Source organism: Somniosus microcephalus, chromosome 3, assembly GCF_052327205.1.
Source record: "Somniosus microcephalus isolate GS21.2 chromosome 3, FLI_Smic_1.0, whole genome shotgun sequence".
Lineage (NCBI taxonomy): Eukaryota > Metazoa > Chordata > Chondrichthyes > Squaliformes > Somniosidae > Somniosus > Somniosus microcephalus.
This window is the reverse complement of record NC_140989.1, coordinates 180241576-180267096: the sequence shown is the minus strand read 5'-3', so window position 1 is coordinate 180267096 and position 25521 is coordinate 180241576. Positions and strand designations below refer to the sequence as shown.

At 46.3% G+C, this 25521-nt stretch overlaps 1 protein-coding gene across 2 annotated transcripts in view; it reads right to left on the bottom strand.

Annotated features, from left to right (window-relative positions):
* prkn (parkin RBR E3 ubiquitin protein ligase) overlaps positions 1–25521 on the bottom strand; it is a 2088612-nt gene that overhangs the window by 783128 nt on the left and 1279963 nt on the right. For both annotated transcript variants that reach the window (XM_085981987.1, XM_085981988.1), the window contains one exon: positions 8212–8348. In XM_085981987.1, coding sequence (XP_085838113.1) covers positions 8212–8348 — 137 coding nt within the window. The remainder of the gene's footprint in view (positions 1–8211; positions 8349–25521) is intronic.

Sequence of the window (25521 nt, the reverse complement as noted above, 5' to 3'; positions counted from 1 at the left end):
TGCCTGCATGCTTTGTCCTTGAACCAGCAGTCCCTCTGGTCATGGGTGGATCTGCCGCAGCGATAACATCTCTCGAAACCCTGTGTCATTTCATGGGTGCCGAAGTCCTGTGTCTTCTGTTGTATCTCTGCAGCTCCTCTTGCAGCTGCTTCGTATGATACAGCCATACTGAAAGCCTTGTCCAGTGTTAAATCTTTTTCAGAAAGCAGCCTTTTCTGTGTTCCTTCACTTAAGAGACCACAGACGAATTTGTCTCGAAGATAATCTGCTAGTCCTGCCCCGAATTGGCAGTGTTTTGATAGCTTTCTTAATTCGGTGAGGTAATCAGCGTTACTTTCATTCTTGTGTTGATTTCTCTTGAAGAATTTGAATCGTTCCGCTATCAGCAGCGGTGTTGGGTTTAAGTGCTCCTGTAGGGTATCAATAATTTCTTTAAAATTCTTGTCCTTTGGTTTGGCTGGAGTGATTAAATTTCGTAACAGCCCGTATGTCTTTGCGCCCATTAGATTTAGCAGTACTGAAGCTTTTTTTTCATCTTCTATTCCATTTGCGGTGCAATATACCTCCACTCTTTCCACATATGTGGTCCAATCCTCTATCTTATCAAAAGCATCAATATTGCCAGACTTAGGCATCCTAGAAATAAAATGGCGCTTCCTGCGCTTTTATTTCTTTTCTGCAGAAAAGATATGGCGCTTCCCCACCGCTGCTGCCGATGACAACGCTGTTTCCCGCGGTTTCCGTTCTTTTTATTTATTTATTTACAGTTGGAGAGTCGTTCCCGCCGGACTCTCTCTCTAGGTCTGAACGCCGACCTGCTTGCAGCGCCGGCCGTCTCCCAAGTGCTCCCTCCCCGTCTGTTACTGCTTGCCTCCACTTTCGCTGCTTGGCCTAGCTGTAGAGCCAGCCGCTGGAGCCCCAACCCGACGCCCAGGAAGGATTATTGCAGTACCTGCCACCAGCTTGGCTAGCTGGTGAAACCACAGCTTTTTCTTTTTTTTAAAAAATTTTCTTCAACTTTGGATGCCAGAGGAATCGATGTCCTTGAGGTGCTGCCGAATTGCAGGTAAGTCCGTTTCCAATTCATCGCCACTGTTGTGTCTGTGTGCTGATAGAGACACTGAAGACAGGAGTTGGTTTCATAGGTGTTTACTAAACAAAGTCTGGAGGGGAACTAACTGATACAACACAATATACGGGCTTATATAGCCCAAGTGGCCATTACCGGCATTACAGTACACCTGGGGCTCTTAAAGGCACATACACTACAGAATGTATTTGAATTATTCTCCACTGAAATATTGTTCAACAATTTCCCCCTCCTCCAGTCAACTTGCTTTAAGCTCTTCCCTCATTCCCTTTAAGTTTGCCTTTTTAAAATTGTATACTGGGTTCAGTATTGTTGAATCCCAGACCATGTTGAATACCATCATTGTCCATGCTGCCCTCCCCTCTGCTATTCTACTGCAACCATTTGCACCTCCTCTGGACCATCTTTTGTTTCTTCATTTGACCCATTATCAACCCGTTTTGCCTTGCAACATCATTCCTTTTGTCATTTAATCACTCCTGCCCTCCACCTTATCACTGACCTAACTCCCTGATTCATTTACTGCCCCTCTCCCGCTTTCGCTGGCTCTGCATTTGCTTTAAAGCTGTTCATCTCTAACATCTTCCAGTTCTGATGAAAGGTCGTCGACCTGAAATGTTAACTCTGTTTCTCTCTCCACAGATGCTGCCTGACCTGCTGAGTGTTTCCAGCAGTCTCTATTTTTATATCATCATTCTGTGGTTGCTATCATTCATGGGTACCACAACTTCCATTCCCTGGATGTTATCTGATCACTGGCCATTACTGAGTCAAGATGTGCACGGCCTCTCATGGCTTCCCTGGTGCTTTTGGTCATAAAATAGTTAGCATTGGGGAGAATTTTCCTGAGTTATCCCAATCTCCCGTCATAGCTTCGGCAGAAACCCTGGACAAATGAGGTACATGGCCATTTTTAGCCATTTACGCTGTTTCTCCAGGGGTTCCACCGATCTCCCACGGGAGAGCCTCTGCAAATGTTTTAGGCGCTTACTAACTTGGACTCTGAACCACCTGATGATTCCCAATTTCTATTCAGCTTATTGACGTTCCCTGTCAAAATAACTTTCCTGTTTTCAAACAGACTTCCACATCTCTTAATACAATTAAGTCTTCTTTCTGTTCTGAACTAGCAATCTATAGCATAGCCCTAGTGCTAGCTTTGACATTCTTGCATTAATAATGTCCAAGTAGCGTAGCTCATTCTGTAACATTCCTCCTCCCATGCAATCAATGCTTTTAACATTCCAAGTACTCCTGAAATCTAGGGCTGCACCACTCTCTTTCCTGTCTTTTCTACCTTTCCTGAACACTCTGCGTCCTGAATATTGTATTTTTTCCAGAATTGCGGCAGTAACTCGTGCCGGTAAGTAGCCCAAATTTCTGGACCGTTATTTCTAATGCTTCTGGGATTCATGTTATACACCTTATTGTAGATTTACCTCAGTGTCCACCTGCTGCTAGCAGCTATCGCTATGATATTAGAACATAAGAATATAAGAAATAGGAGCAGGAGTAGGCCATTCAGCCCTTTGAGCCTGCTCCGCCATTCAATAAGATCATGGCTGATCTTGTATCTCAACTCCACTTTCCTGCACTATCCCCATATCCCTTGATTTGTTTAATATCCAAAAATCTATCGATCTCTGTCTTGAATATACTCAACGACTGAGCCTCCATAGCCGTCTGGGGTAGAGAACTCCAAAGATTCACCACCCTCTGAGTGAAGACATTTCTCCTCATCTCAGTCCTGAATGGCCGACTCCATATTCTGAGACTGTGACTCCTAGTTCTAGACTCCCCAGCCAGGGGAAACATCCTCCCTGCATCTACCCTGTCAAGCCCTGTAAGAATTTTGTATGTTTCAATGAGATCACCTCTCATTCTTCTAAATCCTAGGGAATATAGGCTATATTCCCTATTCTCCTCGATCTTTACTCATAGGACAATCCCCCCAGTCTGGTGAACCTTCATTGCACTCCCTCTAAGGCAAGTATATCCTTCCTTAGGTAAGGAGACCAAAACTGTACACATTACTCCAGGTGTGGTCTCACCAGGGTCCTATATAAATGAAGTAAAACATCTTGGCCTAGAAATTCAGTGGGCCTTGCGCCCACTTAGCGCCTAAAGAGGTCTTCTGCACCGGCGGGGTTGGTAGCGCGGAAATTGAGTGCAGTGTTAATGGCGGCGGTAGCCGGTAGCGCTGCGCTGGCACCGATGACGTCATCGGTGTGCGCAGCGCCCCGGTTCCGCCCCGATGCCGGCCCGACGCCCATATTCAGTTGCAGCCGCCTCTTCCGCAGCGGCCGCAAACAACGTTCGGGAAACACGGCCTTCATGCAGCGTTAGTGGGGCGCATAAAGGTGGAGGTGCGGCTGGCCGCTTTTTCGGCGGCCGCCTGCCCGCACCTCCCTCTCCGGCCTCCTACACCACCCCACCCCCCCGCGGCATTGGTGGCTGATTCCCGTGAGCCCGGCACTTCTCCGTGGTGCCGGGCTCATTTGCCGGCAGAATCCAGCGGCGATCTCATGGCTGCAGGCAGCTCCTCCTTAAGAGAAGGAGGAGGCCTGCAGTACCCCAGCCTGCCGCACCGCATCGGGTGGCGCAGCGGCAGTTGGAGCGCTGAAGTTCACTTTCAGCGCCCCAAGCGGAGGCGGGCACACCCTGGAACAGCGCCCGGTTCCGACTTGGGGCGCTAAAAGTGAATTTCTGGCGGGCGCAACGGGCTCCGGGCGCTGCGCAAACTTTTGGGCACAACTGAGATGGCGGGGCCATACCTAATTTCTAGGCCCTTTACTCTTATACTCCAATCATCTTGTAATAAAGGCCAACATACCATTTGTTTTCCTAATTGCTTGCTGTACCTGCATGTTAACTTTCAGTGATTTATGTATAAGGATACCCTCTGAACACCAGCATTTCCCGATCTTTCACCATTTAAAAATATTCTGCTTTTCTATTTTTCCTAAAGTAGATAACTTCACATTTCTCCATATTATATTCCATCTGCCATGTTCTTGCCCACTCACTTAACCTGTCTATATCCCTTTGAAGCCTCTTTGCATCCCCCTCACAGCTTACTTTCCCACCTAGCTTTGTACCATCAGCAAACTTGGATACATTACACTCAGTCTCCTCATCTAAATCATTGATATAGATTGTAAATAGCTGAGGTCCAAACACTGATCATTGCAGCACCCAACTAGTAACAGCCTGCTAAACCGAAAATGACCCATTTATTCCTACTCTCTGTTTTCTGTCTGTTAACCAATCCTTAATCCATGCTAGTATATTACCCCCAATCCCATGAGCCCTATTTTTGTGTAATAGCCTTTTGTGTGTCACCTTATCGAAAGCTTTCTGAAAATCCAAATACACCACATCCACTGGCTCTCCCTTATCTACCTTTTCATAAATCCGTGTTGACTCTGCCCAATCATATTATGATTTTCTAAGTGCCCTGTTACCATGTCCCTAATAATAGACTCTAGCATTTTCCCTACTACTGATGTCAGGCTAACAAGAAAGAAAAAGAAAGACTTGCATTTATATAGCGCCTTTCACGACCACCAGACACCCCAAAGGGCTTTACAGCCAATGAAGTACTTTTGAAGTGTAGTCACTGTTGTAATGTAGGAAACGTGGCAGCCAATTTGCGCACAGCAAGCTCCCACAAACAGCGATGTGATAATGACCAGATCTCCTGCCAAAGTTACACCAGGAGATTGGGAAGATCCCTGCCGCGTTTCAGGTCCACTGTGTTCATATCTGCCTGTTTGCTAAAATCCATTCTTTTACCCAACTATTATGGGTTCCAATTTCCTTCCTGCCCTGTGTTCCCCCCTTGTCCCGGCAACAATTCCCGATAGGAAGAAGGAATGTCAGGAAGGAAAAGCAGATTGACGCGAATGGGGCTAGCGGAGGTCAGGTACATTCTGAAGAGGAAGAGAGGGACCTAGACGAGCGTTGGTGAGTGAATAGAGGGTGAGGTGTCTGGGCAATATTGCAGTAGCACTTGGGACCCATGAGTTATTCCACCATTAAAATAACCTCACTTGTGTGTGGTATACCATGTCCTTTACTGATTTCAGTATTTATGCTCTCCAAGCTCCATCTATTTTCCTTTTGCACAAATTCCATAGATGCCTGAGGCAAATGACAACTACCGCAAAATCAATTCATCATCCTTTACTGTAGCGACTGTGAAGGAAAATACAATTAAGAATGATTTTTTAAAATATATTGCATATATAATATGGCACAATTGCTCAGTAATGAATTTTAGATATCCCCCCAATAAATCTAGTTTACTGATGGCACAAGCTGTTAATACCCTTATGCATCAATGCATCAAGGATTTGGGGCACATTGACAAGTTGCAACTGCTGCAGGCAAAGAAAGTAACCCAAAATTAAACCCCCTTGTACAAGTGAAACAGTATGCAATTAAAAAACATTCAGGATTGGCTTCACGGTCGTAATCCGATCTCGGGGTTCAGATGATTAAAGGTCATTTGGTTTTGCTGCATGTCACATTATTCGAACCCCATGATTAAACTGTAATCCCTTTCAGTTATTCGTGATTTTATATATAACAGAACATCGTGACAATAAAACTAGAATGCACACTGTCCTTATTATAACAGGGACCTTGGGAGTCAAGCGTGTTATAATAACATGAATGTCCCATCACACAGCAGAGAAGTTTCAGAAGCCAAGGGATAGCAGCCTTCTAACAGAGCCCTTATGTAAGTGCAAACCTTATAATGACAGTAAGATGTATTCAGGGGAGAAGAATCCTATAATTGCTATGGTACACGATGGACCTATAACAAGAGTCAAGCTGCCTTGACTGTATGATTTACTATACAGTCATTCTGCAACAAGAATCAAGACTGACCCAAACAAAAATAATGGTGGGAAACCATTAAATTAATGTTGGAATTCTTTAAGGAATTCTTCACCTTTTAAAGAGAGAGCATCTTGCAATCTGTATCACAAAGACCCATGGGATTTAATTAATATTCCACTAATCGGCTGACATGATAACTCATAAATGGTAGTTGCCAGTGCGTTATGGTCGGCACCACAAGTGGACTATAAATTGTGGGTCTTCATTACATACTCTGTTTATACTGCACATTAACAAATAACCAACAACTGGAGCAGAAAAAATGGTGCAAAAGGTGTGTTTGATAGTGCATGATACAGGTAATTTAACCGACCCCCTCACTCTCAGAAAGGAACCATGTTCAAAGTCATTGCAGATCAGAGAATCGGCACTGAAGTATTGTAGTCCTGTCTCCAACCCACATTCCTTATGAATATGGCTCCCCGCCAGAAGTGTGGGATTGGTGATTTTACCCTATTTCTTTGCTTTTTGGTTCCAGTCCAACTAGAGGATGTATGAGTGACAATGATTCTCTTGCTGTGTGGTGTGGGTTTAAATTGCACAGTATTACATTACATAGTATTTACAGCACAGAAACAGGCCATTCGGCCCAACAGGTTGATGCCGGTGTTTATGCTTCACTTGAGCCTCTTCCCACCTTAATTCATCTCAACCTATCAACATATCTTTCTATTCCTTTCTCCCTCGTGTGTTTATCTAGCTTCCCCTTAAATACATCTATACTATTCGCCTCAACATCTCCATGTGGTAGCAAGTTCCACATTCTAACCACTCTCTAAGTAAAGAAGTTTCTCCTGAATTCCTTATTGGATTTATTAGCGACTATCTTATATTTATGGCCCCTAGTTTTGGACTCCCGCACAAGGGGAAACATTTTCTCTACATCTACCCTATCGAACCCCTTCATAATTTAAAAGACCTTTATCAGGTCACCCTTCAGCCTTCTCTTTTCTAGAGAAAAGAGCCCCAGCCTGTTCAGTCTTTCCTGATAGTTATAACCTCTCAGTTCTGCTATCATCCTTGTAAATCTTCTCCAGTGCCTCTATATCCTTTTTGTAATATGGAGACAAGAACTGAGCATCTTTGTACTGTGAACTGTTCTCTTCAATGGACTTTGAAAAGTAATTTAGTTCTAGTAATTAAACTGTGATATGATCTCTATTAAGTATGAAATGAAACAGCAGCGCCACTGGAATTAATGAAGACACCTGTTGATGTTAATACAGCTCCGCATTGCCATTTGGCTCAGTAACTCCTCCAGTGCAATTTCCCCAGGATGTAATAAGCACTTAGTGATGAAAAAAAAAGATTAGAAATGAACCAAGCAAGGCTGAGATTGTTCGATTCTGATTAACTGTCCTAACCAACCATTTTGGTTGCTCTCTCACTTTCTAACAATTAAGCAGAATAAGATAAAAAAGTTGAAAGCTGTAAAAGCACTGTAAAACTTAAAACTACTGCAGACATATAAAGCATCCAAATGTGGCCAGCATGCTGGTAAAAGTTCATATAGTATTACATATAATGTACAGCACAGAAACATGCCATTTTGCCCAAATGGTCTATGTTGGAGTTTATGCTCCGCATGAGCCTCCTCTATTTACTTCATCTCACCCTATCAACATATCCTTCTATCCCTTTCTCCCTCGAATGTTTATCTAGCTTCCCCTTAAATGCATCCAAGCTATTCCCCTCAACCACTCCCATGTGGTAGAGAGTTCCACATTCTCACCATTTCTCAGAGTAGGCTGTTCCTGGCTATGGAATGGTAGGATTTTGTGCGAGAGAAGGCTGTATGGTTCTGAAATTTATGAAAGGGTGGAGGCTGGCAACAGGAGTATTCAACAAATGAATTTTACAGACCAAGAAGGCATGGGTAAGCATTTCGGCAGCAAAGGGGAAAAAAATTCCTTACACAAACAGGAACATTTCCTGAGAAGGGACGATTTTAACCCTGCCCCCCAACAGAATGGCTCCATTATATTGTGATAAGAATGTCATTTCCCATCAACACTGGTCAGCTCTTTTCTCTCATGCTGATGCTGGTGAGAGAGGTCAAACTATTAAACAGTATTTTGTGATTTAAGTGAAGTGTATGTAAGGCTTTAAAATTCAGCACTGATGTTAAAACTACATTCCTTTTTCCAATTTTAGTCAAAGCAATGCTCTCATGTGACAAAAGATAAAAGCCCACATTTTAATATAACACTCACCTACACATGGGAGGGAATATCCAAGTTCAGGGTCATGGATAAATTGCCGGTCATTCAGCCGTGTCACACAGTATAAATGGAAACAATCCAAGCATATGGCATGTCGATCCACACAAGGAAATATCAACACTGGATCACTAAGTGCAGGGGAAGAAAAGAAACACAATCATATGATGTTCTTCCACTTCAAAGTTCCAACTTCTCCCCTTCCTGTCCTGCAGAATCTGATCGTGCTGAGAATGGTTTCATAGGGACTTGTGGCTATCCAAGTGTCTATTGGTCACGTGTGAGCCTGGACAGTGAGTGTCAACAGACTGCTAGATGGCAAAGGCATCAAAGCCAATCCTGATCCTGTCCATACACATGCACTTTCAGCTGGGGTTACGGCATAGCAATCAGGAATGGAAACTTTGGATAATTTTCCCCTTCCTGGTCAAGGATGCTGAAAACTTGTACTTTCCAAGATCATCTGACTCAGCTCAGACCAGGGCTCCTACCTGGCACCCTCTGGGCTATATTAACAATTTGGAGGAAGGGACCGAGTGCAACATATCCAAGTTTGCCGACGATACAAAGATGGGAGGGAAAGCAGTGAGTGAGGAGGACATAAAAAACCTGCAAAAGGACATAGACAGGCTAAGTGAGTGGGCAGAGATTTGGCAGATGCAATATAATGTTGGAAAGTGTGAGGTTATGCACTTTGGCAGAAAAAATCAAAGAGCAAGTTATTATCTAAATGGAGAGAAACTGCAAAGTGCTACAGTACAAAGGGATCTGGGGGTCCTGGTGCATGAAACACAAAAGGTTAGTATACAGGTGCAGCAGGTGATCAGGAAGGCCAATGGAATCGTGGCTTTTATTGCAAGGGGGATGGAGTATAAAAACAGGGAAGTCTTGCTGCAGTTACACAGGGTATTGGTGAGGCCACACCTGGAATACTGCGTGCAGTTTTGGTTTCCATATTTAAGAAAAGATATACTTGCTCTCGAGGCGGTTCAGAGAAGGTTCACTCGGTTGATTCCGGAGATGAGGGGGTTGACGTATGAGGAAAGGTTGAGTAGGTTGGGACTCTACTCATTGGAGTTCAGAAGAATGAGAGGCGATCTTATCGAAACATATAAGATTGTGAGGGGGCTTGATCGGGTGGATGCGGGGAGGATGTTTCCACTGATGGGTGAGACTAGAACTAGGGGGCATAATCTAAGAATAAGGGGCTGCCCTTTCAAAACTGAGATGAGGAGAAACTTCTTCACTCAGAGGGTAGTAAATCTATGGAATTTGCTACCCCAGAGAGCTGTGGAAGCTGCAACATTAAATACATTTAAAATGGAGATAGACAGTTTCCTAGCAGATAAGGGAATTAGGGGTTACAGGGAGAGGGCAGGGAAGTGGACGTGAGTCTAGATTCGGATCAGCCATGATCCTATTGAATGGTGGAGCAGGCCCGAGTGGCCGTATGGCCTACTCCTGCTCCTACTTCTTATGTTCTTATGTTCTTATGTCACACCATGTGCAGCATTTACCGACTCAGCAATCGGGGAATGACAACGCTATTTAAAATAATGTTCATTTTCCTAACCTTCAGCAAAAATAAATACATTATAAACCCCTCCTGGGCCTGAACAAGCAATATAAAGATAGTGGATTTTAAGTAAAAGAGGTGCAAGATAACATGATTCTTATACAGTAAGATATATTGTTTCAAAAGAGAATGTCAATATACATTTTATGCAAACTACTCTATTTTTAATGTACCAATTATTTATCTACTCATGCCTTTGTCAGAGGCGCAGATCCTGCGGAAACTGCCAGATATGAAAAAAATAACTTGCATTTATATAGCGCCTATTATGACATCAGGGCGTCCCAAAGCGCTTTACAGCCAATGACATACTTATGACTGTCATAATGTAGGAAACGCAGGACATTGTGACAGAGTTATACCCCATGCTGCAACCAGACCTGCAGCCAAACCACTCCACGGACACAACACTGCTGTCGGCTGTCGTCACAACCGCCTTGAACTTTGCTGCTTTGGGATCAGTTCAGGCTTGCACTGAGGGCATCTGCAACACTTCACCATGCTTTTGTTGCGTCCAGACTCGACTATTCCAATGCTCTCTTGGCCGGCCTCCCATCTTCCATCCCCAGTAAACTTGAGCTCATCTAAAACTCTACTGCCCGTATCATAACTCGCATCAAGTCCCGTTCGTCCATCACCCCTGTGCTTGTTGACCGATATTGGCTCCTGGTCCAGCAACACCTCAAATTTCTAAAGTCTCATCCTTGTGTTCAAATCCCTCCATTGCCTCGCCCCTCCCTATCTCCGTAACCTCCTCCAGCCCTACAAACCTCCAAGAATTCTATGTTCCTCCAATTGTGCGTTCAAGTCCCACTCCAGAGACTTGAGCACAAAAATCTAGGCTGACAATCCATTGCAGTGCTGAGGGAGTGCTGCACTGTCGGAGGTGCCGTCTTTCAGATAAGGTGTTAAACCGAGGTCCTATCTGCTCTCTCAGGTGGATATTAAAGATCCTATGGCACTATTTTGAAGACGAGCAGGGGAGTTATCCCCGGTGTCCTGGCCAATATTTATCCCTCAATTAACATCACTAAACAGATTATCTGGTCATTATCACATTGCTGTTTGTGGGAGCTTGCTGTGCGCAAATTGGTGGCTGTGTTTCCCACTTTACAACAGTGACTACACTTCAAAAAGTACTTCATTGGCTGTAAAGTGCTTTGGGACATCTGGTAATCGTGAAAGGTGCTATAGAAATGCAATTCTTTCTTTTCTCTTTTGCATCCCTGATTTCCTTCACGCCACCATTGGTGGCCGTGCCTTCAGCTGTCTAGGCCTTAAGCTCTGGAATTCCCTCCCTAAATCTCCATTTCTCCACCTCTCATTGCTCCTTTAAGATGCTCCTTAAAACCTACCTCTTTGACCAAGCTACTGGTCACCTGTCGTAATAGCAAGTTGTTGTAAAAGCAGTCCTCGAGTAAATAACTCCTTAGTGACAGTATGAACTAATGCTGCTTCTTGCAAATACTGCTCTGTTTCTGTTACTCCTCAGCATAATCTACCACTTCCTCTTTGTCTTCGTTCTGTGCCGTAACTTGTTGCTTCTCTTCTTCCACACATAGGGCATGTTATGTAGCATGCAATTTATCACTATCTGACCTCCCTGGTACGTGCAAAATATCAGAATCATTGGCCCCGATATTTACTCGGAGACGTTTTGAGAGTGGGGGATCGGGGGTGCGGTATCACGTGGGAAATCCTGAAGTAAGTTCAGCGCGTCGGTCAGTGGCTTTTTAACTCAGCCAGTTCATTAGCATTTTACTTCCAGCTTTCGCATCCAATCCGCGGCAACGGGCGTGATGAGGACCCGCGTGACCCAATCTCAACCCCAGTATTTAAAGGGCCAATCCGAAGATGCAATATGGAGGAGTTGGGAGTTTGCAACAAAGGAAGAGGAAGTTCAATGATGGATTTGAGACAGGCAAAGGCTGTTCGCGTTTCAATGACGCCTCCCTTGATGAGCTGCTGGGGGCTTGAGATGCCGTAGAGAGATACTCTTCCCCAGCAATGGGAGGAAGAAAGCTAAAACCAGGCACCTGAAGCGCATCTTCAGCATGCTGATGACTTGCTCGATCACACATCTGGTGGTCATATGGCATTCACTATAGCGCTGTTGGGCTTCATTGGTCGGGTTTCTGATCGGTGTCATCTGCCAAATTTGAAGTGGGCATCTCTTTTCTCCTGGTAGCCACCCCTTAAGTCTGCTTTCAGGTCCGCAGATGTCAAGGAGCTTGGACGACCGCAGGACGAAAGCATTGCTGCAGGTCCCTGGGACTCTGGCGCACACCCGCAGAAATATCTTTTTGTGATTGCACACCAGCTGCACATTGATGGAGTGGAAGCCCTTGCGGTTGGCGAATACTCCTAGTTGATCTGGGGGCGCACAGAATGCCACCTGTTTACCGTTGATGACGCCCTGCACCTGTGGGAAGACAACTAGAGTCGCAAACCCGCTCGTTCTAACTGGAGTTAGTGCAGGCGAAGTTGACATAATTGCCGGCCCTGGCAAAAAAGCCATCAGTCACCTGTTTTATGCATTTGTGTGCTGCCGACTGGGGGATCCTGGATATATCTCCGGCAGAGCCCTGGAAGGATCCGAAGGCAAAAAGGTTGAGGGCAGTGATGACTTTGACAGCCACTGGCAATGCATGGCCACCAGGTCCAGCAGGGAGCAGGTCTTCTTCTCGGAGGCTGCAGATGTCTGCCACCACCTGACGCGACAACCTGAGCCTCCTGAAGCACTGCTGTTTGGACATGTCAAGGAAACGCAGCCTCCGTCTGTATACACCCTGTGCCTCCTGCGAGCTGCCACCCTCTGCTGCTGCCCTCTCTGCTGCTGCCCTCTCTGCCGCTGCCCTCTCTGCCGCTGCCCTCTCTGCCGCTGCCCTCTCTGCCGCTGCCCTCTCTTCTGTCCAGCTACAGGTCTCTGAACAGCAGGCTGGTGCTGTTGCTGGTCATATTGGTCCTCGTCCATGGTCGAATCTAAGGCAGCCATAGCACCACCCATCCTGATGTGATTGAAAAAACCTCCAAAGTGTAGAAAGTAACTTCGCAGCAAAAGTACTGTGAACAAACCCTTTCCCACGATCAGGTAAGAAAGCAGCTGCGAGTACTGAGTATTTATTGCAGTATTTCCTTGAGACTGATTCAGTCCCCTCAACTGCCGCTGTGCTCTCGCCTTGCCTTCACTGGCGAGTTTCAGGAAGACCAGGAAACCTGTGGATGTGCCGTTAAATTTAAAAGTTAGCTGAAATATCGTTCTAATTGAGCGATATGTTAATAGGCAACCCGCCTCTCCCGAGCGCAGCTGCTCCAGTTAAACCCAGAAATCGGCAGGTTGGAGCTGGCTACCCAATGGGCTGACATTTTTGCCTGTTTTAATCAGTGGCAGGTAACATTCACCCCACACAAGTGCCAGGCAATGACTATCTCCAACAAGTGAGAGTCTAACCACTTCCCATTGACATTCAACGGCATTACCATCACCAAATCCCCCACCATCAACATCCTGGGGGGGTCACCATTGACCAGAAACTTAACTGGACCAGCCACATAAATACTGTGGCAACAAGAGCAGGTCAGAGGCTAGGTATTCTGCGGCGAGTGTCTCACCTCCTGACTCCCCAAAGCCTTTCCACCATCTACAAGGCACAAGTAAGGAGTGTGATGGAATAATCTCCACTTGCCTGGATGAGTGCAGCTCCAACAACACTCAAGAAGCTCAACACCATCCAGGACAAAGCAGCCCACTTGATTGGCACCCCATCTACCACCTTAAACATTCACTCCCTCCACCACCGGCGTACCGTGGCTGCAGTGTGTACCATCTACAAGATGCACTGCAGCAACTCACCAAGGCTTCTTCCACAGCACCTCCACAACCCGCGACTTCTACCATCTAGAAGGACAAGGGCAGCAGACGCATGTGTTGTGTATGTACCTTTAAGGGAATAACTGGTCTCAGACTGCAGTACCGGCAGTGACCACCCCTGCATAAAAGGCCCTAGCAGGCTTCTGTAGTTTCAGTTTCCAGGTTGTCTCCATTCAGTAAAGACTTGTTATAATCCACTCCTGCAGTCCGTGTCTCAATTATACACGGACATAATACTGGCGACGAGTAAGAAACAAACTTACCTGCAACTCGGCAGCACCTCAGACGACGTTATTGAAGGTCAGAGCCAGAAGAAAGAAAAAAAAAATAATCCAAAGAAACTCGAGAAATGGGTGTCGACCGTAGGCAACCGCCCTCCAAATCATCGAGTTGAAAAGTTGCAGGGGAGTCTGTCGAGAGCCAGGCTTTGTTCTCCAGTCTGTGGTTTCCCAGCTAATCGGGCTGGTGGCAGGTAGTGCACTGATCCTTTCTGGGCTGTGGCGGGCTAGAGCTCGATCGGGTGGCTCTGCAACGGGGCCGGGCAGCGAGTCGGGAAGCAAAGAGAGAGAGAGAGGGTGGAGCACACAGGGCGCGGCCGGTGCTTCGAAGCCGGGCAGCGTTTGGACCTAAGAAGAGGGAGGGAAGTGTCCCAGAGGGTCTGCTCCACGACGGGAACGGTTCTTCAATTAACGGAGCAAATATTGAAGTGCGATAGAAAGATAAAAATACCGTGGAGCACAGCGTTGGCGGCAGCGGCGGGAACGCACGGGAGGCGCCATCTTAACTCGGCGGGGAAGAAGGAAAAGCGCGGGAGGCGCCATTTTGATCCATCGGGGATGAAGGCAAAGCACGGGAGGCGCCATCTTAGATTTTCAAGATGCCAAAGACTGGCGATATCACTGCCTTCAATAATGCAATAGAAGACTGGACCACGTATGTGGAAAGAGTCGAGGTATATTGCGAGGCAAACGAAATAGCCGATGAGAAAAAGGCATCGGTATTGCTAAATTTAATGGGCGCAAGAATGTACGGCCTATTGCGGGACCTGATTACTCCAGCCAAACCGAAGGCGAAGAGTTTTAACGAAATTGTTGCTATCCTACAGGAACACCTAAATCCTACACCGCTGCTGATAACAGAAAGATTTAAATTCCACAGGAGAAATCAGCATAAAAATGAGAGCAATGCTGATTACCTTACGGAACTATGCAAGCTATCAAAGCACTGCCAGTACGGAGCAGGACTGGCAGATACCTTACGGGACAAATTTGTCTGTGGACTCCTGAGTGAAGGAACCCAGAAGAGGTTACTCTCAGAGAAAGAGCTGACGCTAGATAAGGCTTTCAGCGTGGCAGTATCGTACGAAGCAGCAGCAAGGGGAGCTGCGGAAATACAACAAAAGCCACAGGAATACAGCACCCACGAAATGACACGGGGATTTGCAAAATGTTATCGCTGCGGCAGAACAAACCATGACCAGAAGGACTGCTGGTCCAAGGACAAAATATGCAGGCAATGCGGAAAGATGGGACACATTGCACGAGTTTGCAGGTCTGGGAAGAAGACCAACGACAACAAAAAGGCCACTAAGGAACTGTACAGGAAAGTACAAAAGATGGCGGACAGTAGTTCCGAAGACCAGATGAGCGATAGTGAATCCGGGAACAAGAGACTAAGCTGTCTCAAACTTCACAACGTAATCGCAAAAGAGGATCACCGAACCATTTGGGTCACCCTCACGATAGCAGGGTCCCAAGTCAAAATGGAATTGGATATAGGATCAGCTCTAACCGTCATGAATCGACGAGACTACGAGCGGCTATTCTCACACATACGCTTGAGAGAGACATCCATTGTCTTGAGGACGTATACGGGGCAAAAATTATACCCCAGAGGAAAAATAAGGGTGCCTGTCGAATACAACGGCAAGAAAATACGGAAATTGTATCTCTACATTCTGCAAGATGGTGGACCACCGTTATTGGGATGTGAATGGATCAGAAAGATAAGTTTAGACTGGCACTCCATTCAGGCACTGACGGTGGCTGGTAAAAAGGATGACGGCGTCACTCCTGGACGATTGTCAACAATCTTAGCTGACGCCAAAGAGGTATTTCAACAAGAACTGGGCACTCTTAAAGGCGTAACCACCTCGATAAAAATAGAGGAGAATGCAATTCCCAAGGTTTTCAAAGCAAGACCGGTGTGATAAAAATGCTAACTTCCGGGAAGTTATGTCATCACTTCCTGTGAACTATGAACTATGAACTGTGTACATACCTCACTTCCTGTAAATGTCACTTCCTGTTGGACTGGTATAAATACTGGTCTGTTCAGTATTGTAAGAGGCTTCTACCAGAGGCATGGTAAAGACCTCTCTTGTATATAGTGTGTTTATAAGTTACTTAAAGCTTACTTTAAAGTTACTTGATGGTCAGTCTCCTTTTCTTACATCAATTTAAGTAACTTAGTATTTACACTGACAAATACTAGACCTTCAGACAAACTCGGAAGTTAAGGATCCAGGGAACCACCCATCATGGATAAAATCCTTAGACCTATTCGTCTGGACTTGGACCCGAATACACCAGCAGCTGGCAGGGTATGGAAGCATTGGTATCGTACTTTTGAGAATTTTCTGGATGAATGTAAAGTGGATGCTCCTGCTAAATTGAAGATACTTGTCAATTATGTGACCCCAAAAGTGTTCGAATATGTTGATGAATGGGATAATTACGAAGAGGTGATTCGGGCACTTAAGAAACTGTATGCGAAGACCCCAAATGAGGTCTATGCTAGACATCTACTGGCCACAGCCCGACAAGGGCCAGGGGAATCAATTGACGAATTCCTGCAAGAACTTCGCAGGCTCAGCGTAGATTGTAACTTTCAGGCAGCCTCAGCTGAGCTGTACCGCCAAGAAATGATTCGTGATGCTTTCATCTGCGGGATTGCCTCTCCATTTATACGCCAGCGTCTACTAGAAAGTAAAACACTTGAGCTACAAAAAGCTTTTGACCTAGCTTGTTCACTGGATTTGGCAAAGAGAAATGCAGACCTCTATCAGCTGCCCAGATCTCGATCTGCTGCTGTAGCTGCAACCAGACAATTCAAGCGGTCTCAGGTGAACCCTATCATGGGGGAATCTAATTCTGATAATTCTGATGAAGAAGAGGAGGACGACCCCACTTTAGCAGCCTCTTGGCAATCTAGGAAGGAATGCTTCTTTTGTGGAGATGCTTTTCACCCTAGGAAAACCTGCCCTGCTCGCAATGCAATCTGCAGTTATTGCGGGAAAAAAGGACACTTTGCTAAAGTTTGCCTATCAAGGGCCTCTACGAGGGCCAATCCAGCTAAGGCCTACCGAGCTGCCCCAATTAGGGCCTATCAAGATGCTCCAGCTAGGACCTATCAAGCTTCCTCTCGAGCTCTCTCCCGAAGAAGCACACCGAGAGTTTTAGCCACTCTCTGTGCAACGACACCAATTACAGCTGCTTGCCCACAGAACCTGTCTCAGGCAGCCACAAAAATTTCAATTAAAGGGCATACCTTAGATGCCTTAATTGACTCAGGAAGTACTGATAGTTTCATTAAGGAACAGATTGTTGCGAAATTGAAACTACATGTCTTCCCATCGGACCAGGCAATTGCGATGGCCCAGTCATCACTTAATACCAGAATCTCCGGCTTTTGTGTTGTTGATATGACACTTCATGGTCGTATGTATCCCTCCACCCGACTTTCAGTGCTCAAAGACTTATGTAGTGATCTCCTCTTAGGGCTGGACTTCCAAAAACAGCATAAGAAACTCACCATTGAGTTTGGTGGATCCAAACCCGGACTTACTATTTCTAATATACCATCTAAATTACCATTTTGTGCATTATCAGCAGCTTCACTTGATGAACCCTCATTATTTGCCAGTATTCCGCCTCAATGCCAACCGATAATAACGAAATCGCGGCGCTTTAATCAGGGAGACCAATCTTTTATTGCGGCTGAAATCTCTCGACTTCTAGCAGAGGATATCATTGAACCATGTTCGTCGCCCTGGCGGGCTCAAGTCGTCATTGTCAAGAACCCTCTAAAACCTCACAAACAGCGACTATGCATCGATTATTCGCAAACCATCAATCAATATACCGACTTGGACGCCTACCCATTGCCACGCATTGATGATATGGTTAATAAACTGGCCGAATACAAAGTGTTCTCAACTTACGATTTAAAAAGTGCCTATCATCAGTTACCCTTGAAGGTCTCAGATAAGCAGTACACAGCCTTTGAGGCTAATGGACGGCTGTACCAATTTCGTCGCCTCCCATTCGGGGTTACTAATGGAGTGGCTGTCTTTCAACGGGCAATGGATGGCCTGGTTAAGCAGGAAAACCTAAGGGACACTTTTCCCTATCTTGATAACATTACCATTGCAGGTCACGATCAACAGGAACACGACTCCAACCTCCAAAAATTTCGGGATGCCCTCCATCGCCGTAATTTGACCCTGAATGAATCCAAATCTGTTGAGTCGCAACCGACCATCAACATCCTTGGCTACTGCGTAGGCAATAGTATCATTAAGCCAGACCTAGAAAGACTTCGCCCGCTCCAAGAGCTCCCGTCACCTAAGAATCCGGCTTCTTTACGTCGGGCTCTCGGTCTGTTTGCATACTACGCTAAATGGATTCCTCATTTTTCGGACAAAATCCAACCCTTGCTGCATGCTAGATCATTTCCACTGGGAACAGCGGCTGTTGCAGCCTTTAACCTTCTCAAAAAACAGTTGGAGAAAGCGGCTCTTCACTCCATCGATGAGAATCTCCCTTTCGTGGTTGAATGTGATGCCTCGGAGGTGGCGATCTCGGCTACTCTGAATCAGGAAGGTCGTCCTGTAGCATTTATGTCCAGGACCTTACAAGGTGCCGAGCTACATTATCCTCCGGTTGAGAAAGAAGCCACAGCCATCATAGAGGCAGTACGGAAGTGGAACCATTTTCTAGCTCGCCAGCACTTTACATTGATCACGGACCAACGATCAGTCGCCTTCATGCTCGATAATCGAAAACGAACCAAAATTAAGAATAATAAAATACAACTTTGGAGGATGGAACTGGCCTCTTTTGGTTATACCATTCTCTATCGGCCTGGCAAGGAGAATGTGGCCCCGGACACCCTCACACGGGCATTCTGCTCCACTATGTCATCCTCCACTCTCATGGATGTCCACAATGGTTTGTGTCATCCTGGCGTTACGCGCATGCTACATTTCGTACGATCACGGAATCTCCCTTTTTCCACTGGAGATGTAAAGAAAATATGCTCAGAATGCCGGCTTTGTGCGGAATTAAAACCTCAGTTCTTCCGCCCCTCAGATGGTATACTCATACATGCAACCCAACCGATGCAACGACTTAGCATCGATTTTAAGGGCCCAGTGCCCTCTTCAACTCGGAACACATATTTGCTCACCATGATCGACGAATATTCACGTTTTCCGTTTGCCTTCCCCTGCTCCAATATGCTGGCGTCCACAGTAATCTGCTGCCTTGAGCAGGTATTTTCTCTCTGTGGCATGCCGGCTTATATTCACTCAGACCGGGGTCCATCCTTTATGTCAAGGGAACTCAAGGACTACCTCTCAGAACGGGGAATTGCTGCAAGCAAAACAACACCATACCATCCCATCGGAAATGGGCAGGTAGAGAGGTATAACGGTATCATCTGGAATTCCGTACGTCTCGCTTTAAGATCTCGGGGCCTACCAGACCAGCAATGGGAAACAGTGCTTCCGGATGCATTGCACTCTATACGGTCCCTGCTTTCTACAGCCACAAATACTACACCTCATGAGCGGTTCTTTGGATTCCAGCGTCGCTCATCTCATGGAACATCACTCCCGTCATGGCTAACTACTCCTGGACCTGTATTACTCCGAAGATACGTTCGGACGTCTAAAAATGACCCTCTTGTAGACGAGGTCGAACTAACCGATGCCAACCCCACCTATGCAAACATACGATATTCCGACGGCCGAGAATCTACCGTATCATTACGGGATCTGGCTCCCTGCCCACCAGGACCTAGTGGGACATCGGGTGATGGCATTTCACCAGGAAACTCTTGGGACCTATCGGGTACCCCTCTCCAGGATCCTGATCGGACACCAACTAGCTTGGTGCCGGTAGAACCCCGTGCTCAAGGTTGCGACCCTCCCAGTACCGTGCATGAAAGTACTGATCCGCCACAGACCAGCTCTGCACCTCCCTCTGAACAGAGGCAGTCCGACTTTGAACCTATTGGGGCTCGCACTCGAAGCCATGATCTCCCCGACCCTTCACAGGGCAATCCAGGCCACACAGACTCTGACCAATGGCCAACCGCATGTAAGCGGACCAGCGACCCTCTACGACGGGAATCCAAACGGGTACGACTCTTCCTTGTTCGGCGGCTGCGGACCAAAAGGTAGACCACAGCCTCCTAATCCTGCAGGAGGGAAGAATGTGATAAAAATGCTAACTTCCGGGAAGTTATGTCATCACTTCCTGTGAACTATGAACTATGAACTATGAACTGTGTACATACCTCACTTCCTGTAAATGTCACTTCCTGTTGGACTGGTATAAATACTGGTCTGTTCAGTATTGTAAGAGGCTTCTACCAGAGGCATGGTAAAGACCTCTCTTGTATATAGTGTGTTTATAAGTTACTTAAAGCTTACTTTAAAGTTACTTGATGGTCAGTCTCCTTTTCTTACATCAACCGGTACCATATGCAATTCGCCCAGCCGTCGAGGCAGAGCTGGAGAATCTGGAGAATGCAGGCGTGTTATCTAAGGTAGACTGGAGCGAGTGGGTGACACCCATCATTCCTGTCATGAAGAAAATGTTAAACAATAAGTCTGAGGAGCCAAGGAAGGTTCGCATCTGTGGGGACTTCAAGGTGACGGTGAACCCAGTCCTTCACACAGTACAATATCCTCTTCCAAGGATAGAAGATATCTTCGCCTCACTATCTGGAGGGAAGCGTTTTACAAAAATTGACCTAGCACAAGCATATTTGCAGATGGAGGTTGAAGAATCCTCTAGGAAGTATCTCACGATAAACACTCACAAAGGTCTTTACCAGTATAATCGACTGGTATTCGGAGTAGCATCAGCTCCGGCGATATGGCAAAGAGCGATGGAACAAGTCCTGCAAGGGATTCCGGGGGCTCAGTGTTACTTAGACGACATCCTAGTGACAGGTGAAGATGACAGTGAACACCTTGCCAACCTAGAGCAGGTGCTCACTAGACTACGTGAACATGGGCTACGAGCCAATCGCCCCAAGTGCGAGTTTTTTACGAAACAGATATCGTATTGTGGCCACGTGATTGATGAAGAGGGGTTGCATAAGTCCCCTGACAAAATTGAAGCGGTAGTTAAGGCTCCAGCACCTGAAAATGTGTCGCAACTGAGGTCATTCCTCGGATTGGTGAATTACTACCATAAGTTTTTGCCGAATTTGTCCACAATTCTGCATCCACTGAACGCCCTACTACGAACGGGAGTAGCATGGAAATGGAGCGATGAATGTAAGCGGGCCTTTCAGAAGAGTAAGGACCTATTCACTTCAAGAGAAGTATTGGCTCACTACAACCCATCACTACCGATAAGACTGGCGTGTGATGCATCTCCCTACGGCATTGGGGTGGTACTGTCACATAAATTCCTTGATGGTTCAGAGAGGCCAATAGCTTTTGCGTCACGCTCGTTAACTTCAGCCGAGCGTAACTACGCCCAGATTGACAGAGAGGCCCTCAGCCTGGTGTGGGGGGTGAAGAAGTTCAATCACTACCTGCACGGTCAGAAATTTACTCTACTAACTGATCATCAACCTCTCGTCTCCATTTTCAACCCTCAGAAGGGCGTACCGATAATGACAGCACAACGGCTACAGAGGTGGTCCCTTTTCCTAGGGGCACACCAATATGACATCAAGAACAAAGGAACGAAACAGCATGGGAATGCTGATGGATTGTCGCGCCTACTGTTGCCGATGGTGGAAGAAGAACTGGCAGTGGATCCAGTGGAGTTATTCCACTCGACTATAGTCGAATGTCTCCCTGTGACGAATGCAAACATAGAAAAGGAAACACGAAATGACCCGACACACTCCTGGGTCTATGATTTAACGGTGAAGGGATGGCCAGCACATGGCGAACCACTGCTGCCAGCATTCTCGCCAAGAGAACAGCTGTCAGTGTGCAGAGCAACCTTGATGTGTGGAGCCAGAATAGTAATTCCACCCAAATTGAAGGATAGAGTGCTCAATGAGCTTCATGAGGGTCATCTGGGAGGGGTAAAAATGAAGAACTTAGCCAGAGCGTTTGTGTGGTGGCCGGGAATCGATAGAGAAATCGAAGAGATGACCAAGAGCTGTACAGGATGCCAGAAGGTCCAAAACGCCCCACCACAAGCCCCTCTACATCCATGGGAGTGGCCCTCATCTCCATGGCAAAGGGTGCACATTGATTTTGCTGGTCCCTTTATGGACTCGATGTTTTTAATTGCGGTGGATGCACATTCAAAGTGGCCAGAGGTAATAAAAATGTCCTCAACCACCACAGAAAAAACTATCACAGTCTTACGAACCATATTCGCCAGGAACGGGCTGCCTGAACAGATTTGCTCTGACAATGGACCACAGTTTGTGTCTGAAGAGTTCCGGAGGTTCTTAAAGAACAATGGTGTTAAGCATTACACATCCGCCCCATATCATCCAGCCACTAATGGATTGGCCGAGAGGTTTGTTCAAACATTCAAGAAGGCTATCAAGGCAATGTGTAATGAAGATATACCCCTACAACACAAGGTGGATAACTTCTTGTTTGCCTACCGAAATGCGACACATGCGGTTACCAACCAAACTCCAGCCATGATGTTCTTCAATCGAAGACTACGATGTCGCTTGGATTTGGTTAAGCCAAACGTCAGAAGAGATGTGGAGAACAGGCAGTTTCAGAATATGAATGAAAGGCCGACCAGGAGTTTTAAGATAGGTCAACCAGTTTTGGCCTGGGACTACCGCACAGAGAAATGGCAGCCAGGAACGATCTGTACACGGCAAGGACCTCTAATGTATACCGTGGACGTTGGAGAGAGCATTGTAAGACGCCATGCTGACCAGATTCTAGAGTCACTGGAAAACGTCAACTCCACACCATGATCTGATACACCTGGCGATGAAACCGAAGTACCAATTGCATCTACCGCAGAATCGGTGATATTGGAAGCAGACGAACCAAACAACGACATTGATCCCGACGCAACCTTGCCAGAAGAACCTGATATCCCAAAGAGGCATTATCCAGACAGAATCAGGAAGCCTCCTCAAAGACTGAACTTATAATTGCTTAACTTCAACCAATGTATCTAGCAACCGTAATTGTAATTGTAATTAGTTATTATTTAGTTGTTAAATGAATGTTATGTACTGTTTATCTAAAAGGGGAGGAATTGTTGTGTATGTACCTTTAAGGGAATAACTGGTCTCAGACTGCAGTACCGGCAGTGACCACCCCTGTATAAAAGGCCCTGGCAGGCTTCTGTAGTTTCAGTTTCCAGGTTGTCTCCATTCAGTAAAGACTTGTTATAATCCACTCCTGCAGTCCGTGTCTCAATTATACACGGACATAATAGCATGGGAACACCACCACCTCCAAGTTCCCCTCCAAGTCACACACCATTCTGACTTAGAAATATATCGCCGTTCCTTCATCGTCGCTGGGTCAAAATCCTGGAACTCCCCCCCTAACAACACTGTGGGAGCACCTTCACCACATGAACTGCAGCGGTTCAAGAAGGTGGCTCACCACCACCTTCTCGAGGGTAATTAGGGATGGACAATAAATGCTGGCTTTGCCAGCAACGCCCACATCCCATAAACAATTTTTTTTTTTAAATCCCCCACCTGCACACGAACCCACGTGCTCCTCCAGGTTAAAACTCCCCTCAATATCTCGAACTGCATTGCAAGGATGGAGTTAACTGGAGGTTTGAATATTGTTGACGGTTGATCTTGTTTCGATAAGGGTCCCATTTGGGAGCAAAACACTTTGGCCAATCCAAGAAGTGGAGACTGCGGCTGACAAGCATTATTAATGTGGAGAGAAGCAGCCCAAGGCTGCTCATGGTGCACAGCAGATGTTTAGCATAAGTGGTTACCCCCGTGAAAAGAACTTCAAATTAAACATGCATTAAGAGAAATGCTGCCAAATGCTGGCGGAAACACTTGGAGTGCTGGATTTCCTTTTCCGCTTGCAGCCTATGAATGTTTTCCTTACATCCTACATCTGCAATGATGGTGTTCTGCGAGGTTAAACAGCAGAATACCAGGAAACGCATAATTAATTTGCTAAGAAGCATACTTTGTCCGAAACCCCAACATTGTCAGAGTGATAGGGAATAGGATGCTGGAATTAGAACACATTTATGTAAACTCAAAATTAGGAATAAAAGTGAATAAAGTAAGGAAAAGAACTAATTGGTAAATGGCTTTCTCCTCTGTATGACAAATACTGATATTTTCTTCTGGGTTTATTGTCTTATATTTATCTCCTGTAGTCAGACATTGGAGTCAAAAACGTTTGGCCCTTCTGGCGCACTTGCACCATAACTGGGGTGGGAGTGCGCAGGAGGGCCAGGCATTAGACCAGGACTAGGGTTGCCAACTGTGGTTGGATGTATTCCAGTAGGTTTCATCACATGACCTCCCACCTCCAACCACTCCACCCTCACGCTCACGCCATTGGTCGCCCGACACGCCCATCCTCGCAACGCACCGCCTTCCCACACCGACTAGCAAGCAAAGAGGCTCTTAATTACCCAACTGGATGATGCTTGACTATTAGTTGAACAGCCTTTTTATCCGGCATCCAATACTTTTATAATTAATTGGCCCAATGATTTATCTCCTGGGCTGCTCGCAGCACTGTCCTGGAGATTGATCTTTAACTCCTGGCGACACCAGGCCAACCCTGGAGGTTTGGCAAACCCGAACCAGGACCCAACCTTACTCGGGAATTTCACAAAGCCTTGTGAGGCTGAAGCGGCTGCCTATCCATTACAAAGCCAGCGACATCAGAGGGTGGTGCAGCCATGGGGTAGACTGCCAGCGTCAGCAGTTCCCGCATCTCCGGTCCTCAGCGGGACCCAGCGTGGGGTCGGTGGAGAAACACTGACGGGCACACACAGGGCTCTACCTGGAGGTCCAAACTGGGATTGTGGCCTTGACCCCCTACTAAGAAAAAGGGCCAATATTTCAAAAATCATTTAACTGTGGGCGCCCTTACAAAGGGGCAGCTGGTAACACTTTAAGCTTCTTTATGACGGTGAACCCAGCAGCTCCCCTTCCCTGGAGCAGGCAAGTTGGGCTGGGATCACTGGTTACTCCACCTTGGATTTTCTAACCATTAACTGTGACAGCATACCAAAGGAGCAGCGCATCGGAATTTTTACACCCAGGAGTTACACTTAAAAAAAAAGAGAAAACTAGCCAGACTTCTAATTGACTGGAAGATCTGCCTAAAAACAATAGGTGCAAGATTCAGAACCTTAGTACACACTTTTCCAGTGCTACGAGTGCTGTTTTAGCTCCAAAATGGCGTTGGTATCACACGCACATTTTTCTTTTATTCGTTCACGGGATGTGGTCATCGCTGGCCAGGCCAACATTTATTGCCCATCCCTAATTGCCGTTGAAGGTGGTGGTGAGCTGCCTTCTTGAACCATTGCAGTCCGTTTGGTGAAGGTACTCCCACAGTGCTGTTAGGTAGGGAGTTCCAGGATTTTGACCCAGCGACGATGAAGGATCGGTG